Source organism: Anolis carolinensis, chromosome 1, assembly GCF_035594765.1.
Source record: "Anolis carolinensis isolate JA03-04 chromosome 1, rAnoCar3.1.pri, whole genome shotgun sequence".
In the NCBI taxonomy this organism is placed as follows: Eukaryota; Metazoa; Chordata; class Lepidosauria; order Squamata; family Dactyloidae; genus Anolis; species Anolis carolinensis.
Genome location: NC_085841.1, coordinates 103619826 through 103634366, shown reverse-complemented (window position 1 = coordinate 103634366; position 14541 = coordinate 103619826). Strand labels below are relative to the sequence as shown.

Here is a 14541-nt window from a genome sequence, read left to right as displayed (position 1 = left end):
GATTAATCCTTTAGAATCAGTGGGATTGACTTAAGTGTTGACTCACTTTTGAAAGCATCTTGACTGGCAAAGACTAGTAATTGGATCTGAGCCAGTATCTAAACAGAAACATATTTAGTGTTCCTAACGAACATCATATTTACAAGTTTATTAAAGCCATGTCATCCAACAGTGTTACCTATCTTGAGATATATACACATGCACCAAGAGAAAGAGAGAGAGCCACATATAAATACACCCCTCAGGTGTATTTAGCCACATGCAATTTTAACAATTAAAATTAGATTTTCAACACTCACTTGTGCTTTTATGATGTGCATGAATCTGGACATAAGCTCAGGACATTCAAGAAGAAAGTGGAAATGGTCAAATATAATCTTTGGATTTCTAGGATTAAAAAAACAAGTTGATATGAAGGTAAAAGACCACAGTTTTATTCAGATAGTGTACATCACCAGACTTTGAAGGATTAAAGCAATGCAACATTGCTTCAAACAACAGTATGCACCAGTACCAGAAGTATTGATTCATACATTTTTCAATCAGTAATATCTGACAAATCAATAAAACAAAATGCTTGACTGGATAAAATATTTTGTCTAAGCAGAACCAATAATTCAAATATGACAAGCAAAAACAACAAAATCAGATTTATTTATTTTGTTTTATATCCCACCCCCTCTCCCTCATAGCGGGACTCAGAGTGGTTGAGATATGCCCCTAACATGTGTACCTCCCTCATTCAATGCTACCATATCGCAGCCAAGGAATGTTCAGTATGACACTTTAAGCATTTTGTCAATTTGGATTTTATTTGTTTTTTTTTATTTTTGAGACACATTTTGGTCCTAGTTAGTACTACCACAGTGATATCCAGTAAAGCCAAGAAAGAAAAGGGAGGAAACTCCACTAAAACAAGGAAAGCATTTTTACTGCCTCCGTCCATCAGGGATAGCTTAAATAGCACTGGGCACTATCAACAATTTTTAAGCAACAAGACAGGTTTTCTCTGAATGTACAAAAATACTGAATTCCTGAAGACTTTGTAAAGATCTGCTTACACAGACAGAATGAAAATTTAAATAACATTGCGAGCCATGATTTATGTGAACTATAGTTTATATACACAAGCCATGGTTTGATATTCTAAACATGTGACAGTTTAGAACTGCTTACCCATTTTTCCCTTGCCTATGTCAACTCAATAAGATAGTGAAAGCACTCAAAAGTGCCTCATTCTGGAGAAGGTAATCTTGGTGTATCACCCTTGAACTGAGTCAATGAAGTAGCTTCAAATTTAGGTCAACTGTCCTAAAATTCACTTAAGATTCTTGGTCAAGTGTTCATAAACAGTCACTATTCATTTAAGTTGTTATGTCTAACTAAGCCTCAGATAAGAATACTGTTTTATTTATCACTTGACAGATTAAAACTACTGATGTATCATGAAACAATTCATAAGATTTATTAATTTCTGATGACATACCGGTTTACAAAGCATTTAAGAACATTATCATGTTTGCAGACAAATTCTATGAAGCGAGGAGATGTCATTCTGCAATAAAATGTTCAATCAGGTTAACAAGGCATCCAAATCAGTGTTCTCTTTCCTAGAAGGCAATGCAAACAATTTACTGTCGAATAGCTTCATTAAAATAATTTACACCAGATCCAACTTTTTTCTCTAGTGTGCCCATTTACTAGAATAATATAGCTTCAAAAATACCACATACTCAAACACCACTACACACAATGAAGATAGGCTGCAAAAACACTGAATTATGAAAGCTGCTTTTAGGAGAAAAGGGCAAACACTTACAAGTTTCATAACAGCTATAATGTAAAAAGATATGAAAATGTTCAACCAGATTTTTTCTCAAAATATCATCTACCACAAAGCCTCTTTGTGACCTTACAATAAGTAAAGCCAAAGTAAGCAACACTGAATTCTTTGAAGGAATGTGACAGTCTCTTTGGCTTTTAAACTAGACATTCTAGAAATTGCTTCTTTATTTGTCAATTTCAATTTTCCAAATTCTGTCCATCTACTCAAAGGGCAATGCTTAATGCCTGAAAGATTAGACTAACATCTAACTTGTTTACAAGAGAACCTTCCAATACTCCCCCTAAGGTGATACTGTATTTTATTTCTAAATACACTCTATAATGGTTTTGATAGCATGCAATTGTAGCTATGCTGACAGTTCTAACCAGAATATCAGAAGTATGGGTTTCAGCAATTCAGTATTCACAAAGCTGAAATGTAGGTTACATTATTCTAACTTTGCTTTCTGGTGATATAAATAAAAGAAACCAGGAGAATGGACAGCATATTTCCATAACAGGTTAAAGTCATAAAGATACATACATAATCCCCCCAAGAACAGTATGCAGCTTGGGTCAATACTATGTTCCCAAGCAGATCTGGCCTCTATTTCCCTGGATAACATTATTTTCAGTTTGCATTATCACTGAGTGAACAAGGGCCATGAAACAAATACGTTTTTCTAAGCAATGTCAAAGTGTATATAAGCTAGTTAAGTGAACACGCAATATAAGTGAGAATTCCAAACTATCCAGTGTTTCCTGTTCTCTATAAATCAAGCAATTTACTTATGTTTTGTTCTCTCTTTTTTAATCTCAAAAGTGTTCACATAACAATTAAGAAACAATTCCGTCTCACAGTTGTGCTACAGAAAACATGATGAAACAATTGGCTAAATCTTGACTTTATTAAAAGACAAAATTCTTTCAATACTGGCTTTACACTGAGGATAAATGTCCATGTAGATATATTCTGTTGTGCTGTTATCCCTACAAGCTGGTCAGTCCTATAATTCAGCAAAGATTAGTTGTCATTAGCTTGCTGCTCCCTGTGAAGCGGAATTATAACCCAGAGACTCCAGTTCAGACATCACTTAATAAATTGTGCATAGAGCATGGGTGCTCAAGTGCACATGGTCAAATGTTAAAACAAGGGTGACATAGTATTATTAACAAACAAACAAAAAACCTTAGCAGAGATTCACCTGATTTGGGGAAATGCAGAAATTCAAAAGTTGTGAGAAACCAATGACTATTGGTCAAATATTCTGGGATCTTTTTTAAAAAGTAAAAAGCCATTGTAGGCGACTGGAACCTATTATCAAAGAACTTGCTGGTATGTTCCCTTATCTAGTGTTATTTATATCCCATGTTTCTACCAATAATGGACTTAAAATAGCTTCAGAGTATTTCCATCATTAGATTTATACAATTATTTCCCATTTCATTTTAGTAATATTTTATTACTTAGAGTATATTTCATAGCTGAAGCCATATTCCATGTACTACTTTGGATTTTTTAATTTTAAAATATATATGCTGAAATTTTAATTAAAAAACCCAAACAACAAAAACTGGATCAGCTTATCCATAGGTCAATATAAGTATTGTGCATTAACTCTTAACAGGAATAATCCTCTTCTTTGAGTAGAATGATGAAAGACAAGATCTTAATCTACCCCTGGAGAACATAAAAGAAACACTAACCCCTTCATACTCTCTCCAGTTTGACACTGCTTCTGTCCTTTAATTCTTGGGTGGGGAAATGGCATTGACGGCAGACAGGGGCAACTGACCCAGTGAGTTGGCATTAGTGCTTTCCCCTCTCTGCAGAATTATCCTCTTATTCACAGGTCATATCACAATCCAAACTTTTGGCTCCAACACTCTTGATTTATATAAAAAAAGTCAAACTATATATGAGTATATCTGGTAGCTTGTATTGCTTGTATAAATTATCCCAAATCATTATCAAATTCTCAACATGTTGCTTTAGCTTTATGACTGCCCTTGAGATTCCCATTTCAAAATATATGCAAAAGGTTTGTAGGAAGACAATTTCTTCACTGAAGCGCATTTTCAATTCTCATCAGCATCACTGAGGGGGGAGAAAATAACATCTACAAAGAAAAGGAAATGCTTGAAAACTAGATTCTCCTTACCCTTGAGGCATCTGACAGGAGCAACACATATAAAAAGCTTGAATGACAGCACTGAGCCGGTTTGCTGTTACTGAAATAACATCCTGGCAATCTGCATATGTTTCTTGTGCACTGCCAATTTCATACACTTTAGACTCCCCTACATCTGCAGACAGAGTTCTGCCCTTCTCAGACGGCGCTACATCAAAAATGTGTGCCGGAGCACCCTCGTGCTCATCTGGTCCTTTCTGCTTCAGTAAGATGGAAGTGATATTGGCTGAATTCCTTTTATTTTTTATCAGTTCTGCTGATATTAAAGCTAACCATTCATCTAATGAGTGCCAGAGTAATTCCAGAGGCTGCAAAGCATAAGACAGATGGGGCAGGGTGAGAGAGAGATGGAGATATACATGAACACAAAACAGACCATTAGATATATCTCTAAATGACAATACTGAAATTCTTGCCATTCCAATGCTCAGTAATGAAGTGAGACAAGGCTCTTCTTCCATTCCCTTATTCTATTTCTGGCATGTCATCAAGGAAAATAGCCTATTTGATTAAAACATGGACAGAGAAACATAGGAGCAGCTGAAAAATGATTTTTGTCAATATTCAATTTCATTTTACACTAAACCAAAGTGCTACAGTGAACTGCAAAGGCATAAATCAAATCCTTTTTAAAAATCTGGTGGTGGTGGTGGTGATTATTATTATTATTATTATTATTATTATTATTATTCCTTGCTTTATCTCTCCTGCAGGAGACTCAAAGTGGCTTAACATAAAAGCATCAGGATACTATTAAAATATACAAATATGAAAACATTAAAACAGGATTAAATATAAGCAGTATTTTAATATTCCCAGTTAAAAACCATTAAAACATATTCAAAGCTCAAAACCCAAAGGCTTTCAAATGTAGGTGATTTCAGTAGCTGTGGAATGGAGACTGGCAGCCTGCAGCCCTCTCCACGTTTTCGGACTGCTACTCATATTCCCTTATTACTATGTTGTATAAGTCTGGCAGAAGTTACTTTCTAATAGTATCCCAAGGCCCATATATCCTCTATGCCTGCCTAGAGACATCCAAGAAACAATCAGTATTACACCTTGTTGTGTGCCTTCAAGTCATCTGACTTATGGCAATCCTAAGGTGAACCTAACACAGGGGTTTCTTGGCAAGATTTCTTCAGAGGAATTTTGCCTTTGCCTGCCCCTGAGGCTGAGAGGGTGAGTTGCCCAAGACCATCCAGTAGATTTCCATGGCCGAGCAGGTATTTGAAACCTGGTCTTCAAAGTCATAATCCAATGCGCAAACGACTATGACGCACTGGCTGTTTTTGAATTGATAGATTTGAATAAATGAACCGTGTAATTCTAGGCCTTATTTTCTGGTGAACAAAGCAAAATAATAGTAGTTAATGAAGTTTATTTGGTAAAGTAAGCCAACCTAATTTTGGCTACCAAAAGATCAACCTTACAGGTGATACACACAGATGCTTTAAAAAAAACCTTCATTATGCATAGGTACATTATAGAATTTGTTTTAGGAATTATGAGGAAATATAACTTTCTTGAAGGTCCTATAATTGTATTCGATGAGATAGCATTGTTGGTCGGAAGAACTGCTATCATTGCAACATGTGTACACTGCTACACATTACAAGGAAAGGGACAAAATAGGATTTATTTCCACTAAAGGTAACAAGGACAAAGTTTCCGAAACCACTTGGTTGATCAAAACATATATGATCAGCCCATCTATGCATCTGAAATAATCACATAATTCCTGGGAGCATGGGATCACATCAAGATCCAATTCTTGCACCACAATGCAAGAATGTGTGTAAGCAGTACACATATGAAAAAGAATCTTTAATTTTGTGCAAAGCAGGGGAAATAATTTAAAGGAAAAGAAATCAAGAACTTAGCTCCAATATTTCATCCCCAACACCCCTATCTCAACCTTCCTCTAAGCCCAACAGAGAAGTTTTCCAGAACTTTAAACAAAAAGAATTCTCAATATATTCTATATGCATGACCACCATGTCAAACACAGTTATAAAAAGTGACTAAATTAATACAAGCTGGAAAACACTATAGTTTAAAAAATAATAATAACACTGCAATATTTTAATACATTATGAACATATGAAGTTCCCAGAATGAAATTCAAGCAGAACAAAATCAAAAATGATATAGTGATCAATTAAATCATAAATATAGACACACACAAAAGAACCCACACCAATTAAACACATCCTGCTGAGAGAAACCTGATTAATAAATGCATGCTTAGTGAAAGTCATCTCATGAAGATCTAACTTCCCAATTACATCAATTACTTTCCCGACCTTGAACACTTGGCTTCTTGGTGTTTTGTTGCCATTGTAGCCCATGTCATTTCCATTATTGGGAGTGGATGGGCCAAGGCGAAAGACATGACAAAAAATCCTCACAATCCTCAATAGACTCTTCATCTGAGCTTCATAATTACTTGACAAGCTGGAATGAACAGAACATGAAATGGTTTGACATAACAGAGGATTAAACTACAGTCTGAATTAAAGCAACCATAAAAAATATTCAAAGTAGTTACAAGCTAGAGACTCGTGCTGCCTATTAGAAGTAAAATCCTTGCAGTTACAGACTCATGCAGTCAATTCTCCAGTGACATATTATTACAGCTTCCCTCTCCATCTGGCAATACACCCAATACACCCAATCTGGACATCTTAACACACATTTTCTGGTAAGGGATTTAGAGAATAAGATAAGACCACACAATCATAGAATCATAGAGTTGGAAAAGACCTTGTGGGCCATTCAGTCCAACCTCCTGCCAAGAAGGAGGAAAATAGCATTCAAAGCATCAATAGCCAATGCTAGTACTGTTCAGTAGTTAAGACTTAAACAAAGAAGACTCAGCCTCTAGAATCCCCTGAACAATGAAAGGCAGTGGGTTACCTTCAAACAACCACTCTCACCGCAACCTTGTTACCCTGTATCTTCTCTTTTGCAGCAGAGAAGACAAAGGGAAGAAGAGAAGCTCATGGAGAAAAGATAGAATAGAGATGTAAGAAATAAAATAATATGCCCTCATCTACCTAATAATGACAGGAGAGCATACGGAAGGACAAATATATATTTTGTTATATACAATGTAAACTCAATATGCATAAATGCCACCAGTGTAGTTACACGGTAAAGCCACCCGTTTAGCTTTGACACCTATCTTCTGACATACTGTAGTACTATCCCTTTCAAACAGGCCTAAAGCAGGAAACCCCAGCTATTGGATTCAAATTTGGTGATGCTCCAAATATTTAATTTTGCAAAAATAATGATATTTGTTGGTGATATCTACATTACCTGAGCAGTTTATGGCCATTTGTTGTAGCCACCTCAGCAAGACTGGTCAATATTTTAAGGTACTGGTTTTCATTTTGCTGAGACAAATGTTCTAAGACTTGCCGCAACTAGAAAAAAGATTATCATTGAATTTTCACAAATTAATGAAGAATTTTACATGCAATATATATATCAAGAGAGAGATTCAATAAAATATTTTAAAAATATTAACTTCACCAGACTTTAAAAATACATAATTACCATATAAATCTATGTAGAAGTAACCACATGCATATGTCAACCACAAGGGCAGGTTTGGGAGCCATAATATGAATGAGCCATGAATAAGTGGAAAGTCAATATATAGAGAATGGACCCCAGTACTGCCTCCGGGGGGGGGGGGGGGGGGGGGTTAGCCACCCCTAGCTGTCAATGCCATTTATTTCCCAGCCTAGGTATTTTAAAAGGTCAGAAGTGGTGCCACAGCAGACACGGTAAAAAAGTAGGTGCTTCTTTTAGGTTCTCCCGATCAAAATAAGCTCTTGCCTTTGGCTCCAGGGAAGGAAAGGATACCATTTTTCTTGTAAGCCGCCCCGAGCCGTAGGGGAGTGGCGGCATATAAGTCTGAATAATAAATAAATAAATAAAATAATGTAAAGTACTCACACTGACCCATAAATAAGTTGACACGGGATTTTGTTTTGGGGGGGGGGTGATTTCTTTTAATAAAATGTCTAGGCTTATACATGGGTCTATAGGGTAGCTCCATAAGACACTTAACACATTCAGTTTAATGAGATGATATCAGATGGGTCAGACCTGGTTAGTATTTGGATGGAAAACCATTAGGGATGTTCAGATAGGCCTAGGAGAGAATACTTTTGGAAAATGTGGATGCTCCAGCCAGCCAGTCCACAGTCAACACTACTGGCACAGATTGAACAATGGTCTGACTCACTGTGTGGCAACTCCCTATATTCTTATGCAGTTGTACAAATTGTAATCAATCAAGTTAGAATATAAACAAAACCAATAATTCTGAAAATAAAAAGCTTAGATGAAACCACAATTATCCATAAAAATAAAAGAAGCATAGAAACTTCTAGCTGTTCCAATTTGTGACACAAAAATATCTTTTTTGGTGATACTCAACAAAAGCTACCTCAAATCTTTCTATCTGAAGGGTGAGAACTGTATAGCCATCCAGATGATATTGGACTACAGCTAGCATCTTTCTTTAGGAGCAACAGTAGAACCATCTCACCCATAACATTTTAGAAATTCTTCTACTAACAGTGCAATCGTATGTGTGCCTACTCAGCAGGAAATTCCATTGACCTGGATGGACAACTTCAGGTAACTTGTGAAAACATGGCAAGCTAGAACTATAAACAATGCACATTTATGTGAAAGTAAGTTCCATACTTTGATACTTCTAAAAAAACACAAATGAGATCAGGCTATAAAAATGGTTCACTTTTTAGATGTGTGGAAAGCACATATCTAGTCATACGGTAAGTTTGGAGATTTAACAAAGTGAAAGTGGATTTACCATATTTTCTCTGAGTTCCTCATTTTGTGTCATTTGAATAATTGTTTGGAAAAGTCTAGGATGGTGCTGTATTAGAATTTCACAAGTCTCTCCATAGCCACCCTGAAAAGGACAGTATTTTTATTTAAGCAATTAGTATAAGCATATCTTTCAAAAAAAAAGTAGTTTCTTAAATGAAATCAATTGATTAGATTGAACACATGAAGGTGCAGATTTTAAAATGGTTATACAGGTAAGGAATGAATGTCAATCTTTTTTTTAATCGGTGGCAATTGCTGCCAAAGAAATTGTTCAAAAATTATGTCAACTTTCAGAGGAAGTACTGATGCCCATAACAAGCTGTCTGAGGGAGAGTGTGTGTTAATTTGCCCTGGCTCACCACTACATAAAAGAATTTCTATTCCAAATTACTGTGCAAACTAGCTTTGAATCTGAGCCTCATGTTTGCACTCAGGTGAGAAGCTTAGTGAGTATAATAAGCACACTGAACTTAAAATTCCAAACTGACATTTTATAGTGAACAAAAATAGTTTTCTACTTCAAAAAAGGTGATTAGTATGTAATAGTTCTGTCAACAGACTATGGCAATATGAACTAACTGAAAGCAGAATACTATATACAAGTAGTCCCCCCTGAGTGCGCCCTTGGGGGTGAGAAGGGCGGGATATAAATGCTTATAATAAATAATAAATAAATAAATACAAGTGACAACTGTATTGATTCAAATTTTAAGAGTTACTTAAACAAAAATTCAAAATTCGCCCAATTTCATTGTAAGTGCTTTATAGAACACTAGCTAGAATTATCCTTAAACATAGCAGTCAATATGGAAATGTATTGTGATCCAAATTTCCCAAGTTTGTGGATTCTCCTATGAAGAAAGAGACCATACGTTTTCATGTAGCACCATGATTGTACTTATCCCTGCATCAAACTCATCACACATTCTCTTTAGGCAGATAAAAAGTCTGAAGAGAGAGTGATGCAGCTTTTTCCATAACACAGAAAGAGGGCAGAGTAGCTGTTCATCGAATAGCACATCTACATAACAGAAGACATCCTCCATCAGACAGTCAAAATTAAAGTAACAGGGAAATGTGGTTTAAAACAACATATTCAAACTTTGAGTCAGTTTCTACCTGTACACATAGGTCAAGTGGCGTGACTCCATTTTTGTCTGGCAAATATTTGGCTCCCCTCAACAGAAGGATCTGTGCAGTGTCTCTTTGGCCATGGCTGTATGAAACATGGAGAAGACAAATTTTCTGTTTCATTGCTATTCTGTTACAAGTCAACTCCTTTGATATAAAACAGCTTCAATAAGATTATTGATTTTGTGTTACCTGAAATATTCATAGTGCATTGGAAACAAGAAACAAGAGTGAATCTAGTGAACTCTATCTGCACGAAATTGCTTGTTCATTCAGTACAAGAATTTGGTTGTTCTCTCAATGTAGTAACAGGATTTTTCTGTATCCTTTAAATAACTATTTAGGCTGAATGACTAAAGTAGTCTCAAAGTTTAAATCATAGGGTAAATGAGCTGTTCTAGAATTAATGCACCATAAAACTATTCTTAGTAACAAGAACAATATTATTGGTTGGAATTCCATTAGGGAGATACAAATGCATAATTCAAAGTTATACATTTGCAACTGTTTAGTATTCACTATCCTTATGTATTCCCTAGACACATAGCGACTGTGAAAGTCTCCCAGTTCCCACGTACTGGAAAGCAGCCACTGCAATCAACAGGGGTTCAACCCCTGTCACTCAGGAAGCAGATTACTGATGTTCCCACCCATGAACAATATCTAGTGTGAGGTGAAATTGTACAAAGATACCATCTTGTGTATCAACATAGGCCCATCTACACCTGCTGTAAAATCCAGAATAATGTGGATTATAAGGGGGGGCTAGAAAACACACACCCCTAATGTGTGCTGCAATACGCATCCATGAGGAAAACATGTATTTAAAAAAGTCAGAAGAAAGTCCAAAATCAGTGATAAAATGTGCTGCAGCTGATCAGTGTATGGACACTGCAGAGCAGAAATTCAGGAGAAACATGTGCAACACTCGTGCAAACAGCATCAACTCTGGAAAGGTCCATGAGTCACTATGTAGCCACATAATTCTGGCAATTACACATTTGTAACTCCTCAACAGAATTACAACCATTATTTTCAGTAACCTTAATAATATTGTAGCAGGTATTTTATAAGGAGCCCCCGATAGCGCAATGGGTAAACCCTTGTGTCGGCAGGACTGTTGACTTGAAAGTTGCCAGTTCGAATCCGGGGAGAGCGCGGATGAGCTCCCTCTGTCAGCTCCAGTTACCCATGAGGGGACATGAGAGAAGCCTCCCACAAGGATGATAAAAAACCTCAAAAATCTGGGCGTCCCCTGGGCAACGTATTAGCAGAAAGACAATTCTCTTCCACCAGAAGAGACTTAAGTTTCTCAAGTCACTCCTGCTACGAAAAGGTATTATATGTAAGCAATTTGCCCGAATCCCTTTCACACTATAAAGTGTTAGAGCTATGATTCCACTTTGGAATCCTAGCATTTGAAGTTTAGCCATTTAAAATTATTTAAAATTATCACCCAAGTGCTCTAGGATTCCACAGAATGCAGCCATGGCAGATAAAGTGGAATCCTAGTACCATAATTGTATAGTGTGAAAGGGCACCGAATTAAAAGTAAAGTCAGGTTTAATTCAATTACAAGTGAAAACAGAGTAGGAAAGTGAGCAAGTTAATGTCCTGCAGGATTATCATAGGTCAGAAACCCAAGTATTACAGAGCCAAGGATGTTTTCTCACTCACCAAGTAACTGTATTATCAAATCAGATCTCCTTTAAAAATTCCTCACTTTAGTCTGGGTTGCATCACGAGTAAGTGAGGATGTATGCATGCTTGCATAAGGGAGCATTTTACAAGATGTTAATTTTTAATTAATAAACCATTTGTAAGATTTCTCTTCTGTATCTAATACAGATATTTCAGATAGAGAAATAATGAATACAGCAAAAGCACCTCTACCCAGCCCCAACTTAGCTCACAGACCTATTCTGAGGAGTTTATGTCCAAATCTTCGTAACTCCTTGGAAGAAAAGTCAAACACAAATATGACAAATTTAAAAAAACAAAAAGAATCTTCTATTCTAAAAGGCAATATTTGGATAAGCAGGAAGAAGCGAGTGGTTTATATAGTTTTCTGGTTTTCAGAAAGACAACAGTAATTTTGTAAAACAACTTTACTTCAAAGAAACAATGCCTTATTACAGTCTCTTTACACTTGTAAATTATAGAACATCACTAATTGAAATAGCTGAGATTTCAGTTGCTGGTATGAAATCTACCTTAACACCAATGCATGTACAGTATTTGAAAGGAGCATGATGAAAATGCTGACAGAGCAAAGATATCGGAAAATTGCTTGCTTTGCTAATTCTATATTTGCAAATCCTTAGTCCTGTTGAAGGTTCCACATTTCATATAAGCAATGACATAAAATAAAAAAATAGCTTTCAGCTACTTTGAAACTGGATCATAGAACAAATATTAGTTCATTCTGAATGCGGGAAAGAATGAGCCCTTCAACTTTGTTTGCAGAAAATAACCCTGATCTCTCAAACTTAAAGAACCCCAGTTGGTGCAGCCAGGAAAGACGTCTGTATCCATCCATCTATATATATAAAAATGTTCTGACAATTTCTGCCTTAAAGTAAACAGCAAAACTAAACACCCAAAACCCACAAAACTTGGCCACAAAATACATGGTCATCCCCGCTGTGTTTAGACATCAAAAAACAAGAAAAATAAAGTCCTAATTAGAGGGAGAGAAATAATTATTTTTTTCCCATTGCTGCCAGTTAGAAGTGTAAGCTCCGCCCACTTTGTCTCCTAGCAACCCTCTCAGCCATTTAATGGTGCCCAGGGCCTCTTCCACACTGCCTATAAAATACAGACTAACTGATTTGAACTGGATTATATGGCAGTGTAGACTCAAGGCCCTTCCACACAGCTATATTACCCATTTATAATCTTATATTATCTGCTTTGAACTGGATTATCTTAAGTCCACACTGCCATATAATCCACTTCAGTGTGCATTTTACACAGCTGTGTAGAAGGAGCCTCATATCATCCAGATCTAAGCAGATAATATAAGATTATAAATATACAGTAGTCTCTCACTTATCCAAGGTAAACACCCTGGCAGAACGTTGGATAAGCAAATATGTTGGATAATAAGGGATTAAGGAAAAGTCTATTAAACATCAAATTACGTTATGATTTTAAAAATTAAGCACCAAAACATCATGTTTCACAACAAATCTGACAGAAAAAGTAGTTCAATGCGAGGTGATGCTATGTAGTAATTACTGTACTGTACGAATTTAACACCAAAACATCACAATGTATTGAAAACATTGACTACAAAAACACTGACTACTAAAAGGCCGACTGCGTTAGATAATCCAGCACATTGGATAAGTGAATGTTGGATAAGTGAGACTCTACTGTAATATGAAATACTTACTGTGGTATAATAATACAGAACAATATAATCTTTAAAACCAGGACAGTAAATAAAGAGCAACACTCTGAAAGCAGGGAAATTGGGAATTCCAGAAACAATCAGGGCCAGCTAACACTTCCCAACAAAGGATTCCCCCAGGCAGGAAGCAAACAGGCTTTGAAGCTGCAAGGCCATTAAATGCTAATCAAGGTGCCTAATTGCAGCATTCATACCTGCCACACCGAGACTATTCATTGCTATTCAAACTGGCCAACCAAGGATTCCGCAAGGTAGAAAGCAGCCAGGCTTGCAAGCAGCAAGGCTATTCAGTGCTATTCAACCTGGCCAACCAAGATTTACCCTAGAAGAGTCCGCAAGCTCTGAAGCCACAAGGCTACTCTGTCCCGTACAACCAGGCCTAGAAAGAATGCCCTATGTAGAAAGCGGCCAGGCTTTTAAGCTGCAAGACTATTCAGTGCAGTTCAAGCTGGCCAAACAAGGATTCCCCTACTAAGGAAGTAGCCAGGCTTCAAAGCGGCTCTTTGATTGAGGGTGCTACTCCAGCTACTCCAGAAAATGGCCAGGCTTTGAGGCTGCAAAGTTATTCACTGCTATTCCACCTGGCCAACAAATGATTCCCATAAGCCACAGCAACGCGTGGCCGGGCAAAGCTAGTATATATATAGATACAGATATAGATAGATATATGTATGTATACACACACACACACACACACACACACCCCTCCAATTTCAGGATGTACTCAACTACTCAGACTAAGAGTAAATCAAAGTAACGCAATTTCATGCCCTCAATAAACTTAAATTGTAATCTGTTTAAGGTTATCCAGCCATTATGTTGAAACTATAAGCCAACGTTCTTCCCATTTTCTCAGATGATTATGAATTTAACACAATACATTTTCATGTAAGAATTTTAACATGAAATAAGCCATACCTGCAAGCGAAGTAGAGTGGAGTTGCTCCTGAAACATTGGGACGGTTAATATCTGCCCCACTATCTAAAAGACATTGAACTGTCTTTTTGAAAGGAATAAAAAAATGAAATAAATCTACAAGATGCTCCATAGAATAGGCAACATATAAAAACACATTTTATGAGGCAATGTTTTATAAACTGAAA

General features: G+C 36.5%; 1 protein-coding gene across 6 annotated transcripts in view; it reads right to left on the bottom strand.

Moving 5' to 3' along the window:
* The window catches only part of hace1 (HECT domain and ankyrin repeat containing E3 ubiquitin protein ligase 1), a 70390-nt gene that overhangs the window by 47084 nt on the left and 8765 nt on the right, over positions 1-14541 (bottom strand). For 5 of the 6 annotated variants that reach the window (XR_010005977.1, XM_003226939.3, XM_016997129.2 and 2 more), the window contains 8 exons: positions 14356-14438; positions 10011-10107; positions 8872-8973; positions 7341-7447; positions 6323-6473; positions 3987-4324; positions 1487-1555; positions 300-387 (listed from right to left, as the gene is read on the bottom strand). Coding sequence is in view for 5 of the 6 variants with exons in the window: in XM_003226939.3 (XP_003226987.1) it covers positions 300-387; positions 1487-1555; positions 3987-4324; positions 6323-6473; positions 7341-7447; positions 8872-8973; positions 10011-10107; positions 14356-14438 (1035 nt within the window). In the remaining variant the exon portion in view is untranslated. The remainder of the gene's footprint in view (positions 1-299; positions 388-1486; positions 1556-3986; positions 4325-6322; positions 6474-7340; positions 7448-8871; positions 8974-10010; positions 10108-14355; positions 14439-14541) is intronic. The other variant, XM_062980324.1, reaches the window with a different exon arrangement.